Below are 18,896 nucleotides of genomic sequence, written 5' to 3' on the forward strand. Positions count from 1 at the left end.
AGTGAAAAAATACCAGGCAATTACTAAATTCAGGAGAACAAAACAGCGAAGATAATCCAGGTAATTGTAGCACGTTTCTTGGGCTGTAGTGAGTACTGACTTATGAGGAATTGAGATGTAACCATGTTAGAAAAAAGAAGGAAGGGAAAACAGGAGTGTATGTAGAGACAGAGAAAATCCTCTTCTAGAGGTTGGGGATTTAGCTCAGTGGTAGCGCCTTTGCCTAACAAGCGTGAGGCCCTGGGTTCTATCCCCAGCACCAAAACAAAACAAAAGAAAACAAAACAAAAAACCAAACAATAAAATGAAATCCTCTTCAACCTTAGTGAGAATCAAGAGGTGACGTTTCAAATTGCTAAGTTAATTGCTAAATTAAGACAGTATAAGCATATGCTGAAGAATCATGATGGTCCATCAGTTAAAAATCCTTTCAGCTACCAGTAACAAAAAACCCCAAATGACAGGGGCTTAAACACATATGACTTTATTTTTTTCAGTTAACAGGAAGTAGGGCATGAGTTCCATACTTGATGAGGAAATGAACTCCTTCTAACTTTTTCTCTAATTTTCTTCTTTTATCTTTTTCTTTTTTTCCATTTGAGACAGTCTTGCTTTGTAGTTCACACTGGCCTGGAACTTAGAATCCTCCTGCCTTAGGCTCCTGAGTGCTGGGATTACAGATGTGCATCATTATGCCCAGCTCTATTTCTTAATGCTTTGTCTTCATCCTCATCTCCTCAAGGTTACAAGATGGCTGTCATGGCTCCATGCAGCAGGACTATATTCAAGGCAGAAAGAAGGAAAGGGACAGAATTAACCATGTGTCTCAGGAAAGCAAAAGCTTTTGCAGAAGGCCCCTGGCAAACATCTCATTGGCCATAGCTGGGTTATATAGCCATCCGTAGCCACAAGGGAGGCTAAAAAAGCATCTGGCTGCCTCTGAGTGGGAGCCAGCCAGGGAGAATGAGGTTGGGAGTGGTAAATGCCAGAAGAAACAGCCAAAACCAGCTAAAACAAGGGAAAGTAGTTGCCTCCAGGGAGCAAGACATGCAGTGGGAACGAGTGGGACAGGATATTGTTGGGTTTTATTAGGCATCCTTTAGTACTATTTTGTTTTAAAATTATATGCATTTTTTACTTCGATAAAAAAATAAAAATGAAAAATATAGTGTTACGGGTTTAATGAAAAAACATTAAAAATTAAGCTGATACTATTTTCCTGTCTCCAGAGCAATGGACATCAATTCACCATGGAAGCAAACTTACTAGAACAGGTTCTTTACTTAGACTGAGGACTCTCAGGTGTCCACCCACCAATTGTAGAGAAAATTGTGCTATTACCATTAGCCTTGAATGTGGCTGGTGGCAACCAGGACAGCTCTGTATAGCAGTTACACGGGTAGACAGTGGTTAGAGAATCCTGGTGCAATTCCCTGTTTGCCATTTATTAGCTCTGTGACCCTGGGCGAATGACAGCTGGGAGCCTCACTTTCCTTCTCTATGAAATAAAAATAAATCAAGTGCCTGGTACAGAGTAGGCAAATGCTATCCAATATGACTAAAATGCTAATTGAGCACAGTATATGACTTAATCTGAATGTAGTTTAACAGTATTATGCTTCTGCTGAGTTGATTTTTTTTTTTGCTAAATGTGAGCTTGGATTGGATTGTTATTGAAAATTGTCATTTTTTTTTTGCAGTTGTGGGGTTTGAACTCAGGGCCTCACACTTGCTAGGTAGGTACTATGCCAATTAAGCCACTCTGCCAGCTCTTTTTTGTGCTGGGTATTTTCAACATAGGGTCTCATGAACTATTTGCCCAGGATGGCCTCAAACCATGATCCTCCTCCTAATCTCTGCCTCCCAAGTTGCTAGGATTACAGGTGTGAGCCACCAGCACCCAGTTCATCATCATCATTATTATTATTATTATCATTATTATTATTGGTGGTACTGGAGTTTGAGCTCAGGGTCTCATGCTTGCTAGGCAGGCATTCTACCACTTGAGCTATACCCTGGCCCATTTGCTTTAGTTATTTTTTGGAAACGGTCTTGCATTTTTACCTGAGGCCCAGTCTCAGTACAGACTCCTGAGTAGCTAGAATCACAGGCATGTGCCACCATGCCCAACTTATTTTTTGAGATGGGATCTTGCTACCTTTTTGCCTGGGCTGGCCTCAAATCGCAATCTTCCTGATCTCCATCTCCCTAGTAGGTGGGATTACAGGCATGAGCCACTGCACCTGACTATTATTTGTTTTTGATAGATGTGTATGCATATTTTTTTTGCCTAGGACTTTGCTCACAGAAGATGCTCAGTTAGGACTACATGAGAAGACATACAGGCTTGAATTGCTGTTGACTTCTGATGGAGAAAACACTGTAAAGTAGAATGAGACTGAATTGTTGGTTCTACTACAAATATCATTAAATTAACTTTAAAAATAATTCACTCTATTAAATGTGCTGATGACTATTGTGATTGGCTTGTGTGTACTATGGGGACCAGGTCACAATGTGAGACAGAAGGAAAATGAATAAAGCTGGGCATGGTGGTACACATCTGTAATTCCAGCACTCAGGCAATAGAGGCAGAAGCATCTGGAGTTCAAGGCTACCCTGAGCTACATAGTTAGATCCTGTCTCAAAAAGAAAAAAAAGAAACGTTTTTTTAAAAACAACAAGAAAAAGAGAAAGAGAAAGAAAATGAATATGTGGAGTAGAATGTTGTGCTGGAGCAGGAAATGCAATGAGTCTAGGAATGGGAAATGGAAAAATTACCTCATCTTTCTCATGCCAAGATGAGAGCCGGGGCTCAGGTAGAAAGCACATGGCTAAAATCATATAGCTGGTAAAAGATAATCTTGTCCACACAAGATTAGGCAGCTAGGGAGCAGAGAAAGAAAGACAACAGGAGGCAGCCATTCTCAGAGAAGCATAAGTGATATTCTGTTGGACAGGTTATAGAGGTAATATCTGGAACACATTTTAATTTTTCCTTTCTGGAATGATAATTATCTTCGGTTATCCCCAAGCCTCCAGCAAAGTTCTACTAAGCACATATACACAAAGGATATCATCTATTAAAAAAAGAAGGAGAGGAAAAAGATGCTTTGAAAAAGGCACCTTTGGGTTACCAGAGGCTAGGAAGTAGGGGGAGTGTGTACAGAGGATGGTTAAAAGGGACAAGGGTTCAGGTGTATACAAAATATAACTTTTACTGTTTAATAGCACAGTACGGTAACTATGGTTAACAACATTTAATTGTATATTTAAAATAGCTATAGAGAGAATTTTGAATGTTCCCAACACAAAGAAATGATAAATGTTTGAGGTGATAGATATGCCAATTATCCTGCTCTCATCATTACACATTGTATAGAATGTATTAAATATCACATTGTGCCACATAAATTTGTACAATTATTATGTGTCAATTAAAAATATTTTAGGCTGATCATGGCAGCACATACCAGTAATCCCAGCACTTGAGATACTAAGGCAGGAGAGTGAGACCTGTCTCAAAATTTTATTTATTTATTTTTGGGTGGTGCTGGGGTTTGAAATTCAAAGCCTCACGCTTGCTGGCAGGCATTCTACTATTTGAACCACTCAGCTAGTCCAAAAAATTCGCCACCCCCATGGTAGCTGTACCATTTTATATCTTTTTTTTCTTTTTTAAATTATATTATTGTACTGGGGTATATTATGACATTTACAAAAGTTCTTACAACATATCATAGTTGAATTCACCTCCTCTATCATTCTCCTTTATCCCCCCTCCCCTCCCATTTTTTAAAAGGCACTTTTGGAGAATAAGAAAGAGTGCTCAGAAATTATAAAGAACTGCTTAGATAAAGTCAAAATAGAAGATAAAGTCAAAAAAAGTTCCAGAATACAGAACTAAAAAGGGAAGACAGAAATTATGAGAGAATTGGGCAGTCAGAAACACACATACATGCAAGATAGAAAAAGAAGAGCCAGAGAGAAGGAGAGGGAGAGGGAACAGTATAAAATAGAGACCAAGTCCATCATTTAGGAGAGCCAACATCCATCTAACAGGAGTTCTAGAAAGCACAGAGAAAATTAGTAAAGAAATAAACAGTGATTTCTCAGATAGAGGGACATGTGTCTTCAGACTAAAAGGGCCCACCCACCAGATGCCTAGAAAAATAGATGAGAGAGAAAACATACATCTGGGCATATTACTCTGACATTTCAAAACATTGAGAATGAAGGGAAAAACCTGTAAGTTTCTAGAAGTAGGGAAAACAGGTCACCGCCAAAGGTATGAGAATATATTAACATTTGATTTCTAATCAGCAAAACCACGTTAAAATACCTTCAAAATTCAGAGAAAAAAATTGTAACAGAATTCTAAAGCCAAATTATCATTGAAATATGAAAGAAAACAATAATTACATTTTCAGACATTTAAGACCCCAAAATTTACCTTTATTAAGAAGTTACTTGAGGATGTTCTCCAACAAAATGCATAATGTATAAGTCAGGATTCTTGGATGCAAATAATAGAAATGGACTCTAGTAAACTTAAGCAGAAAAAGGATTTATTGTGAGATTATCAAGTAGCTCACAAAAATAGTAGAGAATCAGGCTGAGAGAATGGGGCAGAAACTAGAAAGGCTAGGCAGGAGGACCCACAGCTAAGGTCCTACTGTAGGAACAGCCTTAGTAGAAGGCAACCATTAGTACTGCTTTTCACAATGCCACAGCAAACAAACTCTACATCCTCATGCCTGTTGCTTTGGCTTATTTGTTATGAACTTTAGGGTTCAGTTAATCATAACATTCAATTCATGGCACATTACTATTATTAGTTCATTGGAGGCTTTTCTTTATTTTCTTATGATTTTTCCCCATCAGTCCCTATCTTTACTACCATTCTGCTGATCGTAGTGAGCCTCTCTAGTGTAATTAATGTATATATCCTTTCAATCGATACCCATAGTCATATTCAGTGTTATTTTATATTTACATAAATGGTATTGTGGTATAAATCTCATTGTTTCTTACAGCTTGTGTGTGTGTGTGTGTGTGTGTGTGTGTGTGTGTGTATGTGTATGTGTGTTGGGACTGGGGTTTGAACTAAGGGCTTCACACTTGCAAAGTGGACACTGTACTGCCTGAGACAAACCTCTGGTCCATTTTACTCTGGTTATTTTGGAGATGCAGTATCTCAAGAACTCTTTGCCTGGGCTGACCTCAAACCACAATCCTCCCAACTTTAGCCTTCCAAGTAGCTATGATTATAGGCATAAACTACTGGTACCCAGTTCTTTTTACCTTTTTCATTCAACACTAGGTTTGGGGGATTTATCCATGTGGCTATAGTAAACTGACTTTACTACTTTTAATTGTTTCATACTTTTTTATCCTATGAATACACTACAGTTGGCTTATCCAGTCCCATGGTGATAACCACCTAGGTAGCTTCCAATTCCTCACTATCACAAACAATGCCACAACAACCTCAATTGGACCTCTGTGAGAATTTCTCTGGACTAGCCCAGAATATGATTGCTGGGTTATACAGTATACACATACTTAATTTCATGAGATAGTGCTAAACTGTATTCTGGAATAATATCTTTTTTATTTTTTTTTTGCAGTACTGGGGCTTGAACCCAGGGCCTATACCTTGAGCCACTCTACCAGCCCTTTTTTTGTCATGGGTATTTTTCAACATAGGGTCTCACAGACTATTTGCCTAGGCTGGCTTCAAACTGTAATCCTCCTGATCTCTGCCTCCTGAGTAGATAGGATTACAGGCATGAGCCACTAATGCCCCACCTGGAATATCTTTACCAGCTTACATTCCCACCTACAGTTGTCTTTACCCTCACATCTTCATCAGTATTTGATAATATCTAACTTTTTACATGTTACACTCTGATAGTGGTTTCTCACTGTTATTTTAATTTTCATTTATCTAATTTTTAGAAAAATCTCTTAACATATTCAAGTTTCCCTTTGTGGAAATTACTCTTCATATCCTGTGTTGATTCTTCTCTTGGGTTTGCTATCTTCTTTCTCTGTTGATTAGTCTTTTGTCAGTTTTATATATTACATATATATTCTCTAGTTTATTATTATCCTGTTAATTTGTATATTACTGGCTTCTTTGTGTTAATGACTCCAGATTCAAAGCCATGAGCAGAATATTCAGCCCTTGTTGTCTGGTGAATAGGGAGAGGAAGTATCTGACCACCTTCAGTTCCCATAGTATGAAGTGGATCCCTGCCTTCCACCAGCACATCCAATAAAGGGGATTCCCCCTCCCCCAAAATAGTATGGGGATTTAGATGCTAGGCAGCCACTAGCGTTCATTACTTTGGTTATCCAACATTCATATATGTTCTTTCTCCCATGCTTAGCGCTTTGAAAAAATACTTCCATTTAATCTATTGAAAATACATTTCACATCCCCAAACATGCACTTATCCCCCTTTCCAAAGAGAGACAGCCAAAAGACAGAAATTAGAGTAATTTCTATTAGCAATAGGAAACCCAACTCAAACTGGCTCAAATAGTAAATATAATTTATTGGCTCACTTAACTGAGGAGTCCATATGCAGGGAGACTTCATGAATGGTATGATCTGGAATATGGTTCCATTTCTCTGTGATTCTCTTGGCTCTGCCTCCTCCACTTGTCGGTGCCATCCTTGGGTAAGCCCTCCATACTTTCACAAGATGATTAACAGCAGCAATAAGGCTAAATGCTTCTTTGTTCATATACAGGGAAGACAGGCCACCTCTTCCCTCAAAAGCTCAACAAGTCAGTCCTAAGTCTCAGTGTAAACTGGACCGTCCCTGAACCAATATGACTGTGGCTGGGGGATGAAATTACTCAGGTCAGTTTATACCAATGAAGGCCTATACCTATAACTGGTGGTGAGATCAATCTCATTCAAATTGCATAGTTGTTATACAATGGGGGAGGAGTGGAATGGATGTTGGAGAATAACATAATGTCCACTACAAGTGAGTAAACTAAGAAACAGAAAGATATGGGGTCCAAGAAAGATTGGGTCCAACCCAGAAGAGTAATGAAGGGACATCCCAGGATGACAGCTGTGTCATAGGCCTATAGAGCAATCAGTCCGAATTGGAGCAGGAAGACAGAGGGCTCCAGGAGGAAGGTATCTGGGAAAAAAGGGGATTCAAATGATTTTATACTTTTCTTAAGAATTTGGATTAACTTAGGAAGGTGATAAAGTCAGACAATGCAAGGGAAAAAGAAAGGCAATTAGAAACTTCAGGAAAAAAACTGTACAAGAAAAGAAATGTAATTCTGGTATACTAATTGGATCTTTATGGAACAATATTCACATAATTGTAATAGCATAAACACTTTATTGACTTTAAACTTTTAGAATGATCAGCAAAGTATGGATGAGTTAATTACAGTTTCAGACAGAATGTAAGTATCATTAATCTTGTTAATATAAAAGTACAGATGGCAGTAGAGGTAGAAAGAATGAGTGTGTCTATTAGTTAAAGGTACAAAGGTAAGGAATAGAGGACATATAATTGGTGACATAGCTATATTGAGGGCATAAGAGGAGGGTAGTTGAGTTTCATAAATAGGAGGAAGTCAATAGATAATGATTAAAATTGGTAAATAAGTTGATAAATAGATAATCTGTACATTATTTAGAGATATGAAGATAATTATCAGGAAAATGAAAACAATTACACAGAAATAGACTAGTAGATTTCCAGGTCAAGATGACAGACTTACCATGTGCTTATCTCCACTCTCTCTTGAGATCCTGTTGAAATGATTGTTAAGGAATAAAAAAAGGTGTAAAAACACAATGATGAAGGAATGGGATCAGGTTCATCAGCAAAAGAGAGATTTTAACAAATTTCTGGAAGATAGGAAGTAAATGGAGGAATGGTGATTGATGAAGCATACTGGAGGAAGCCATAGCCTGGAATATGCATGGAGGTGATTCCTCTGAGGAAGGAGTTGGTCTTTTTCTGCAGAAGCCTGGAGAGTCTTGTGTTTGGTAATGCCAGGTATGATGAAGGGTAGGAGTGAGATGTGGGGCTGAACACGGAGTTTAATGGAAGGCTGTATACCAAGCCACCCACCCATCACCTTGTGCAATAATTCACAGCAGCCTATTCATTAGGTAAAACCCAGAGGTTCTTCTCTGAGGAAACGGAACAATCTCAGAGAAAAAAATCTTGGCATTCAGGGTCTCTGTAGACAACAGTCAGTTCTCTTCTAATCATCCTAAAGGAAAGCTACCAGCTGCCTAATCCTGCCCCTAAGCATAGTGCTCCAACAAGATTTTTCATTTCCACCATTTAAAATATCATCAAAGACAGATAACCATAGATAACCAGGTTTCTTTGAGAAAAGACTACAACATGAAAGAAATATACCAAAATAATCAAGCAAGGATAAAAACCATCACAAATGAAGTAGGTATTTCAAAGGATAGGAGGAAATATAAAAAAATCTATATTATTCTCAGAAAGATTCAAGATGAGAGTGCATCCACAAAACAAGAACAGGATGCTATAAGAAAGGAAAAGAGAACATGAATATTTCAAAATTTACAATGTGATTGTCAAATAAAAAAATGCAACAGAAGGGATGAAAGATAAAGTTAATTTTTCTCCCAGAAAGTAAGCAGAAACAATGAGAGAAAGGGATAAAGCTAAGGAGGGAGGGAAGAGGAGGAAGAGGAAAAGAGGGAGCAAGAAAGATGGAAAATAGAAAAGAATGGATAAAAAGACAAATTCAGGAGTTCTATCCTCCAACTTTAAAGATTTTTAAAACAGAACAAAGAAAATAGAGAAGAGGAATATACCAAGGAATCAAGAGACTGTCCCAGAATTAAAGGACTTAACAATGAAGGATGCAACAAACGACTAACATAATGAATGACAAAAGGTCCCAAACCTAAACACACTTAGGAAATTTTAGAATACCAAATATAATTATTCTTGGTGGTAGTGGGGTTTGAACTCAGGGCCTTACGCTTGTTAGGCAGGTGCTCTTATCACTTGAGCCGTTCCACCAGCCCTTTTTTGGTGTTGCTTTTTTTTGAGATGGGGTCTCATAAACTATTTGCCTAGGCTGGCTTTGAGCCATGATCCTCCTGATACTGCCTCCTGAATAGCTAGGATTACAGGTATGAGCCACCGGCACCTGGCTAAAATTCTTCAAAAATAACAGAAAAGGGGGTAGACTGAATAGAAGTACTTTTCTCCACTTTTTTTTTTGCAGTGCTGGGGATAGAACCCAGGGCCTTATGCATGCTAGGTAAGTGCTTTACCACTGAGTTATATCCCCAGTCTCTATTTTTCCTCATTCTTCCCACCAAGTGTAGTTAAAAACGTTATACATTACATGTAAACATAAGAGTTTGAAAAGTGATGAGATGGTGTCAAACTAAGGAGGGAACTTGGTAGCAAAGTGACATGATGGTAAGTTCCCCAATTTGTTTTTTACCTCAGAGAAGCCATCAGTTAGATAATAGCTACTGTATTCCAGCCAAACACCACAGAAGAAAATTGTAGCTCTATCAGCAAAGGCCAGAAGGGAACCAAGATTTTCACCCTGACTAGTTATAATGGATCACTCCTCTCTCTTCCTACTGGGGTGGTGTCAAAGAAGGTTGCATGGGCAGCTGGAACTCTCAATCCCCACCTAGCAGTAATGAGGAAACCCTTCCCTATGGTATCAATAGAGACTGAGTGTGGAACCTCAATTTCTACACCCACCTGGCATTAACGAGGCAATATCCCCTACGTGTCCCCAGAGTGGGTATAAGGATGGAAGCTAAAACAGGTAATCCAAATAAGATCCAGTATCTCTTAACACAATACCACCAAATGCTCAGGTTTCATTTGAAAAATCACTCATTACCAAGAACCAGAAAGATCTCAACTGGAGTGAAAAAAGATACTCAATAGACACCAACACCAGATGAAAGAAGTTAAAATTATCTGATGATAGTTTTTAAGAAGCCATCATAAAAATGCTTCAATGAGAAACATGCTTAAAACAAATGAAAAAGTAGAAACTATTAGCAAAGAAAAAATAAAGAATATAAAGAAAAATTATGTGGAAAATTTAGAATTAAAATAACATAAAATAAAATAAAAACCTCAGTGGATAGGCTAACAGCAAAATGGAGAGGACAGAGGAACTTGGAGATGGAACAATAGAAATTACCCTCTGAAAAACAGAAAACCTAGGCTGGGAAAAAATGAACACACCTTAAAAGACTATTATAAAAGGTCTAAAATTGGGGTCCTGGAGAGGCAAAAAAGTGATGGGGAAAGTTATCTACAAAGCAGTGAGACCATGCTAATAATCAGACTTTTTTTTTCTTTGCAGTGGTGGGATTTGAACTTAGGACCTCACAGTTCACCACTTTGAACCATACCCAAAGTCCTTCTATTAAAAAAGATTGGGGGGGGGTAAATGCAAATTAAAACCACACTAAGATTCCACCTTACCCGTTAGAATAGCCATCATTAGCAACACCACTAACAACAGGTGTTGGCGAGGATGTGGGGAAAAAGGAACCCTCTTACACTGTTGGTGGGACTGTAAACTAGTACAACCACTCTGGAAAAAAATTTGGAGGCTTCTTAAAAATCTAAACATAGATCTACCATATGATCGAGCAATACCACTCTTGGGAATATTCCCGAAAGAATGTGACTCAGGTTACTCCAGAGGCACCTGCACACCCATGTTTATTGCAGCACTATTCACAATTGCCAAGTTATGGAAACAGCCAAGATGCCCCAGCACTGACGAATGGATTAAGAAAATGTGGTATCTATACACAATGGAATTTTATGCAGCCATGAAGAAGAAGGAAATGTTATCATTCGCAGGTAAATGGATGGAACTGGAGAACATTATTCTGAGTGAGGTTAGCCTGGCCCAAAAAACCAAAAATCGTATTTTCTTCTTCATATGTGGACATTAGATCAAGAGCAAACACAGCAAGGGGATTGGACTTTGATCACATGATAAAGCGAGAGCACACAAGAGAGGTATGAGGCTAGGTAAGACACCCAAAAAACTAGACAGCATTTGTTGCCCTCAACGCAGAGAAACTAATGCAGATACTTTAAAACGACTGAGGCCAATAGGAGAAAGGGACCAGGAACTAGAGAAAAGGTTAGTTCGAGAAGAAGTAACTTAGAAGGTAACACACATGTACAGGAGAGCAATGCAAGTCAACTCCCTGTATAGCTGTCCTTATCTCAACGAGCAAAAACCCTTGTTCCTTCCTATTACTGCTTATACTCTCTCTTCAACAAAATTAGAGATAAGGGCAAAATAGTTTCTGCCTGGTAGCGAGGCGTTGTGGGGGGGTAAGGGAGGAGGTGGGGGGAAGCAGGGAGAAATAACCCAAACATTGTATGCACATATGAATAAAATTTTTTAAAAAATAAAAAAAAAGATTGGGGGGAGAGGCAGTACTGGGAATTGAGCTCAGGGCATTATGCTTGCTAGGCACTCTACCTCAAGATATGCCCCCAGTCCTAATAATCAGACTTCTTACCAAAACTGGTTATTAGAAGAAAGTGGAACAAGCCAGGCAATATGTCACGTGCCTGTAGTCTCAACACTTAGGAGTCTGAGTCAGGGGGATCATGAGACCAGGAATTTGAGACAAGACTATACATCATAGTGAGACCCATCACACACAAAAAAAGTGGAGCGATGTCTTCAAAGTTGTGTGGGAAAATGACATTGAACCTCAAACTTTATAGCAAAGTGTGAGGATGGTATAGAGGTATTTTCAGTTATGCAACAACTCAAGAAGTCTACTTTGTATACAACCTTTCTGAGAAAGTTGCTTGAGAACATACTCTATCAAAACAATGGGGAAAACAAGCAAACAAAAAACAGTGGACATAATCTCAAAAACCAGTGAAGGGAAACCCCAAAATGATAGCTATGTGTCAAGCCTTAGAAAGCAACTAGTCTAGGCAGGCACTCTACCACTTGAGCCACAGCCCCTAGCCCTAAGCAACTAGTCTATATCAAGCATGGTGACACACTCCCGTATTCCCAGCACTTGAGAGGCTGGGCAGGATTACAAATTTGAGGTCAACTTGAGCTCCTGAATGAGACCCAGTCTTAAGGAAAAAAAAAAAAAGGACAGGCATGATGGCTTGTGTCTGTAATCCCAGCTACTCAAGAGGTGGAAATCAGGAGAATTATGGTTTGAGGCCAGCCCCAGGCAAAAAGTTAGCAAAAACCATCTCAACCAATAGCTGGGCATGGTAGCACATACCTGTCATTTTAGCTACAAGGGAAGCATAAATAGGAGGATGGAGAAAAGCCAAGACCCTAGTCCTAAAATAGCTAATGTAAGAAGGACTGGGGATGCAACTCAAGTGGTAGAGCACCTGGCAAGTGCAAGGCCCTGAGTTCAAACTCCAGTATTATTTAAAAAAAAAAAAGGGCAAGCAACTAGTACTAGTACAGATTTGAAAGGGGGATGAAGGGCTCCAGGAAAGCATCTTGGGGGTGGGGCAGAAAGTTGACTTGGTGGAATTCTTAGCAGAACAGAGATTTTGGAAAGAAACAAATGGAGTATATGATAAAGTAAAATAGTAAGAGAATAAAAAGAAATAGAAATGTCAGGAAAATGAAAACTTACTACAAGGGAAAATTGTGGAAGTACATTGCATGGCTCTAAAAGAATATTTAGCCATATTAACAGCTATATAATGCTTTTCAACTTTTAGAATCAATCTATAACTACACGAAAAAACCCAATCATGATTACAGAATAGAATTCAATGTTCAGCTTTGACAATATAAAAGGTCAGATGAGAGATGTTGGGAGACTTAATGGTGGGGAACAGGGCTAACAAAATTCTGGTCAAGAAATATTGTCTCAAATGGCAGGAATCACCACATACCTATCAGTACTAACACTTAATGTTAATGGACTTAATTCACCCATCAAAAGACACCGTTTGACAAAATGGATTAAAAAAGAAGATCCAACAATTTGTTGCTTACAGGAGACTCATCTCACCGACAGAAATAAGCATATGCTTAGGATGAAAGGCTGGAAGAAGATTTACCAAGCCAATGGCCCCCGAAAACAAGCAGGAGTAGCAATACTTATCTCTGACAAAGTAGACTTCAAACCTATATTGATCAAACGAGATAAAGAAGGACATTCCATACTAATAAAAGGGGAAATAGACCAAAAGGAAATAATAATCATCAATCTGTACGCACCCAATATCAACGCACCCAATTTCATCAAACATACCCTGAAAGACCTAAAAGCATATATAAACGCCAACACAGTGGTTGTGGGAGACTTTAACACTCCATTATCATCAATAGATAGGTCATCCAAACAAAAACTCAATAAAGAAATCCAAGATCTAAAATATGCAATAGATCAAGTGGACCTAGTAGATGTCTACAGAACATTTCATCCAACCTCTACACAATATACAATCTTCTCAGCAGCCCATGGAACCTTCTCCAAAATAGATCATATCCTAGGGCACAAAGCAAGCCTCAGCAAATATAAGAAAATAGAAATAATACCATGCATACTATCTGACCACAATGCAGTAAAAGTAGAACTCAACAACAAAAGTAAAGACAAAAAACATGCAAACAGCTGGAAACTAAATAACTCATTACTTAATGAAGAATGGATCATCGATGCAATAAAAGAGGAAATTAAAAAGTTCCTAGAAGTCAATGAAAATGAAAACACAACCTACCGGAACCTATGGGACACAGCTAAGGCAGTCTTGAGAGGAAAGTTTATAGCCATGAGTGCATATATTAAAAAGATTGAAAGATCCCAAATCAATGACCTAATGATACATCTCAAACTCCTAGAAAAACAAGAACAAGCAAATCCCAAAACAAATAGAAGGAGAGAAATAATAAAAAGAAGAGCTGAAATCAATGAAATAGAAACCAAAAAAGCCATACAAAGAATTAATGAAACAAAAAGTTGGTTCTTTGAAAAAATAAACAAGATCGATAGACCCCTGGCAAACCTGACTAAAATGAGGAGAGAAAAAACCCAAATTAGTAGAATTAGGAATGCAAAAGGGGACATAACAACAAACACCATGGAAGTCCAGGAAATCATCAGAGACTACTTTGAGAACCTATATTCAAATAAATTTGAAAATCTTAAAGAAATGGACAGATTTCTAGATACATATGATCATCCAAAACTGAACCAAGAGGAAATTAATCACCTGAATAGACCTATAACACAAAATGAAATTGAAGCAGCAATCAAGAGTCTCCCCAAAAAGAAAAGTCCAGGACCTGATGGATTCTCGGCTGAATTCTATCAGACCTTTAAAGAAGAACTGATACCAACCCTCCTTAAACTGTTCCATGACATAGAAAGGGAAGGAAAACTGCCAAACACATTTTATGAAGCCAGTATTACACTTATCCCAAAACCAGGCAAAGACACCTCCAAAAAGGAGAACTATAGGCCAATCTCCTTAATGAACATTGATGCAAAAATCCTCAACAAAATAATGGCAAATCGAATTCAGCAACACATCAAAAAGATTATTCACCACGACCAGGTAGGCTTCATCCCAGGGATGCAGGGGTGGTTCAACATACGAAAATCAATAAACGTAATAAACCACATTAACAGAAGCAAAGACAAAAACCACTTGATCATCTCAATAGATGCAGAAAAAGCCTTTGATAAGATCCAACATCATTTCATGATAAAAGCTCTAAGAAAACTAGGAATAGAAGGAAAGTTCCTCAACATTATAAAAGCTATATATGACAAACCTACAGCCAGCATTATACTTAACGGAGAAAAATTAAAACCATTCCCTCTAAAATCAGGAATGAGACAAGGATGCCCACTATCTCCACTCCTATTCAACATAGTACTGGAATTCCTAGCCAGAGCAATTAGGCAAGAAGAAGGAATAAAAGGAATACAAATAGGTAAAGAAACTGTCAAAATATCCCTATTTGCAGACGACATGATCCTATACCTTAAAGACCCAAAAAACTCTACTCAGAAGCTTCTAGACATCATCAATAGCTATAGCAAGGTAGCAGGATATAAAATCAACATAGAAAAATCATTAGCATTTCTATACACTAACAATGAGCAAACGGAAAAAGAATGTATGAAAACAATTCCATTTACAATAGCCTCAAAAAAAATCAAATACCTAGGTGTAAACCTAACAAAAGATGTGAAAGACCTCTACAAGGAAAACTATACACTTCTGAAGAAAGAGATTGAGGAAGACTATAGAAAGTGGAGAGATCTCCCATGCTCATGGATTGGTAGAATCAACATAGTAAAAATGTCGATACTCCCCAAAGTAATCTACATGTTTAATGCAATTCCCATCAAAATTCCAATGACATTCATTAAAGAGATTGAAAAATCTACTGTGAAAATTATATGGAAACACAAGAGGCCACGAATAGCCAAGGCAATACTCAGTCAAAAGAACAATGCAGGAGGTATCACAATACCTGACTTCAAACTATATTACAAAGCAATAACAATAAAAACAGCATGGTACGGGCACAAAAACAGACATGAAGACCAGTGGAACAGAATAGAGGATCCAGATATGAAGCCACACAACTATGAGCAACTTATCTTTGACAAAGGAGCTAAAAATATACGATGGAGAAATAGCAGCCTCTTCAACAAAAACTGCTGGGAAAACTGGTTAGCAGTCTGCAAAAAACTGAAACTAGATCCATGTATATCACCCTATACCAAGATTAACTCAAAATGGATCAAGGATCTTAATATCAGACCCCAAACTCTTAAGTTGATACAAGAAAGAGTAGGAAATACTCTGGAGTTAGTAGGTATAGGTAAGAACTTTCTCAATGAAACCCCAGCAGCACAGCAACTAAGAGATAGCATAGATAAATGGGACCTCATAAAACTAAAAAGCTTCTGTTCATCAAAAGAAATGGTCTCTAAACTGAAGAGAACACCCACAGAGTGGGAGAAAATATTTGCCAATTATACATCAGACAAAGGACTGATAACCAGAATATACAGGGAACTTAAAAAACTAAATTCTCCCAAAACTAATGAACCAATAAAGAAATGGGCATGTGAACTAAACAGAACTTTCTCAAAAGAAGAAATTCAAATGGTCAGAAAACACATGAAAAAATGCTCACCATCTCTAGCAATAAAGGAAATGCAAATTAAAACCACACTAAGATTCCACCTCACCCCTGTTAGAGTAGCCATCATCAGCAACACCACCAACAACAGGTGTTGGCGAGGATGCGGGGAAAAAGGAACCCTCTTACACTGTTGGTGGGAATGTAGACTAGTACAACCACTCTGGAAAAAAATTTGGAGGCTACTTAAAAAGCTGGACATCGATCTACCATTTGATCCAGCAATACCACTCTCGGGGATATACCCAAAAGACTGTTACTCCAGAGGCACCTGCACATCCATGTTTATTGCGGCACTATTCACAATAGCCAAGTTATGGAAACAGCCAAGATGCCCCAGCACTGACGAATGGATTAAGAAAATGTGGTATCTATACACAATGGAATTTTATGCAGCCATGAAGAAGAACGAAATGTTATCATTCGCTGGTAAATGGATGGAATTGGAGAACATCATTCTGAGTGAGGTTAGCCTGGCCCAAAAGACCAAAAATCGTATGTTCTCCCTCATATGTGGACATTAGATCAAGGGCAAACACAACAAGGGGATTGGACTATGAGCACATGATAAAAGCGAGAGCACACAAGGGAGGGGTGAGGATAGGTAAGACACCTAAAAAACTAGCTAGCATTTGTTGCCCTTAACGCAGAGAAACTAAAGCAGATACCTTAAAAGCAACTGAGGCCAATAGGAAAAGGGGACCAGGTACTAGAGAAAAGGTTAGATCAAAAAGAATTAACCTAGAAGGTAACACACACTCACAGGAAATCAATGTGAGTCAATGCCCTGTATAGCTATCCTTATCTCAACCAGCAAAACCCCTTGTTCCTTCCTATTATTGCTTATACTCTCTCTACAACAAAATTAGAGATAAGGGCAAAATAGTTTCTGCTGGGTATTGAGGGGGGGGAGCGGGAGGGGGTGGAGTGGGTGGTAAGGGAGGGGGTGGGGGCAGGGGGGAGAAATGAACCAAGCCTTGTATGCACATATGAATAATAAAAGAAAAATGAAAAAAAAAAGATTTATTACATGTGGTTTTGATAAGGTACCATCAATAAATGAATGAATGAATAAATAAATAAATAAATCAAAAGGAAAAAAAAAAAGAAATATTGTCTCTAATTCATGGAACAAAAAATGAAGGTGTTACTTAAATTCAGAAAGTTAGCCAAAAGAGAAACTATACTAGTAGCATAAAGGAGTTAAACTTGGTGCAAATGATTTAAACTTTCATGTCACAGAGGACATTAACGTGTAGTGTGTGAAACTGATGATTTTTTAAATGGCCTTATTTACCTATGGAAATAAAAATCAGAATAGCTGAAAGTAGATGCCAAAAGTGAATATGGGGGTGGGGATGTGTGTGGCAGTGGACTCTTGCTTTTCTTAAGACCTTCTGTACTAATCTGAGTTTTCTAAATAATGTATATGCATTATTTATTTATTGAGTGGTGGGACTAAGGTTTGAACTCAGGGCTTTGTGCTTGCAAAGTACACACTCATCACTTGAGCCACACCTCCAGTCCATTTTCCTTTGATTATTTTGGAGATGGGATCTTGCAAACCATTTGCCTGGGCTGGCCTTGAACCATGATCCTGTGAATCTCAGCCTCCCAAGTAGCTAGAATTACAGGCGTAAGCCACCACTGCCTTGGCTGTATTACTTCTATTTTAAATGAACATTTGAGAAAAACACAAAAAGTACAAAAAAGAACACTTCTGCCAATGACTCCCCCCAAATTTTCTTGTCCCTTCAGACATACTACACCATAATATAACATTTGTGAAACCTTCCAGTCTCCCTTCCTGCCTCTCTCTTAAATGCAGAACCTGCTCCAGTCAAACTGGAATGTTAGCCCAAATATGGCATATTTACTCCCACCTCCTTACTTCTTGTCTCCCAGTCCTGGAAAGCCCTTCCTCAACTCCACCAGTCAGAATTCTCCTTATTCTTTAAATCTCCTTCAAAAACATTTTGTCTCCTGGCAGAACTTTTCTCCCTCCTCAAGGGTTCCCATTAAGTCCTCATTCAAGTCTCTGACACCTAAGTACCTTTCCTTTACATACATTATTTTAGGTCAGTGTTTCATGCCAACCTTTCATACAACCTACTAGAGATGTCTAATATACCACTTTGTCACTCCCCTGCTTCAAACCCTCCTACAGCTTCTCATTGTTCATGGGATCAAAGCTGAGGTTGACTGCATGGCTTCCACCACTTGTTCCACTGCATGGAACAATATTAAGCCCCCTTTGATGCATGCTTTTTTTTTTTTTTGGTGGGACTGAGGTTTGAACTCAGGGCTTTGCACTTGCAAGGCAGGTACTCTACCACTTGAGCCACACCTCCAGTCCTTAAGCCCCCTTTGAAACCCATACACTTTCACATTCTTCATATAACTTTTCTTAGGCAGTTCCTCTGCTTGGAATATTTTTTCCTCCCTTCACACATGGTAAACATCAACTCCTCTTTCAAGACTTAGTTCAAGTACCCTCTATAAAGGAGTAATTCCTGCAACCCAACCCAACCCAGGGAGAACCACCCAATGCTTCCTATATCCTTGCTTTGCCTCATCTAGATTTCTATTATATCAGCTGCCAGACTTAGTGCACTTACCTGCTTACCTGATTAGACTCTGAATTCCTGGAGGATATGGAGTATATGCTTTCCCCAGAATTG

The 18,896-nt window shown here is 38.5% G+C and overlaps 1 protein-coding gene across 1 annotated transcript in view; it reads right to left on the bottom strand.

The window, feature by feature from the left end:
* Window positions 1–476: 476 nt before the first annotated feature.
* The window catches only part of Smc1a (structural maintenance of chromosomes 1A), a 58,348-nt gene continuing 39,928 nt past the window's right edge, over window positions 477–18,896 (bottom strand). Inside the window, exon 23 of the mRNA XM_074063145.1 lies at window positions 477–778. Coding sequence (XP_073919246.1) covers window positions 730–778 — 49 coding nt within the window. The 3' untranslated portion in view covers window positions 477–729. The remainder of the gene's footprint in view (window positions 779–18,896) is intronic.

This window comes from Castor canadensis, chromosome X, assembly GCF_047511655.1.
Source record: "Castor canadensis chromosome X, mCasCan1.hap1v2, whole genome shotgun sequence".
NCBI lineage: Eukaryota > Metazoa > Chordata > Mammalia > Rodentia > Castoridae > Castor > Castor canadensis.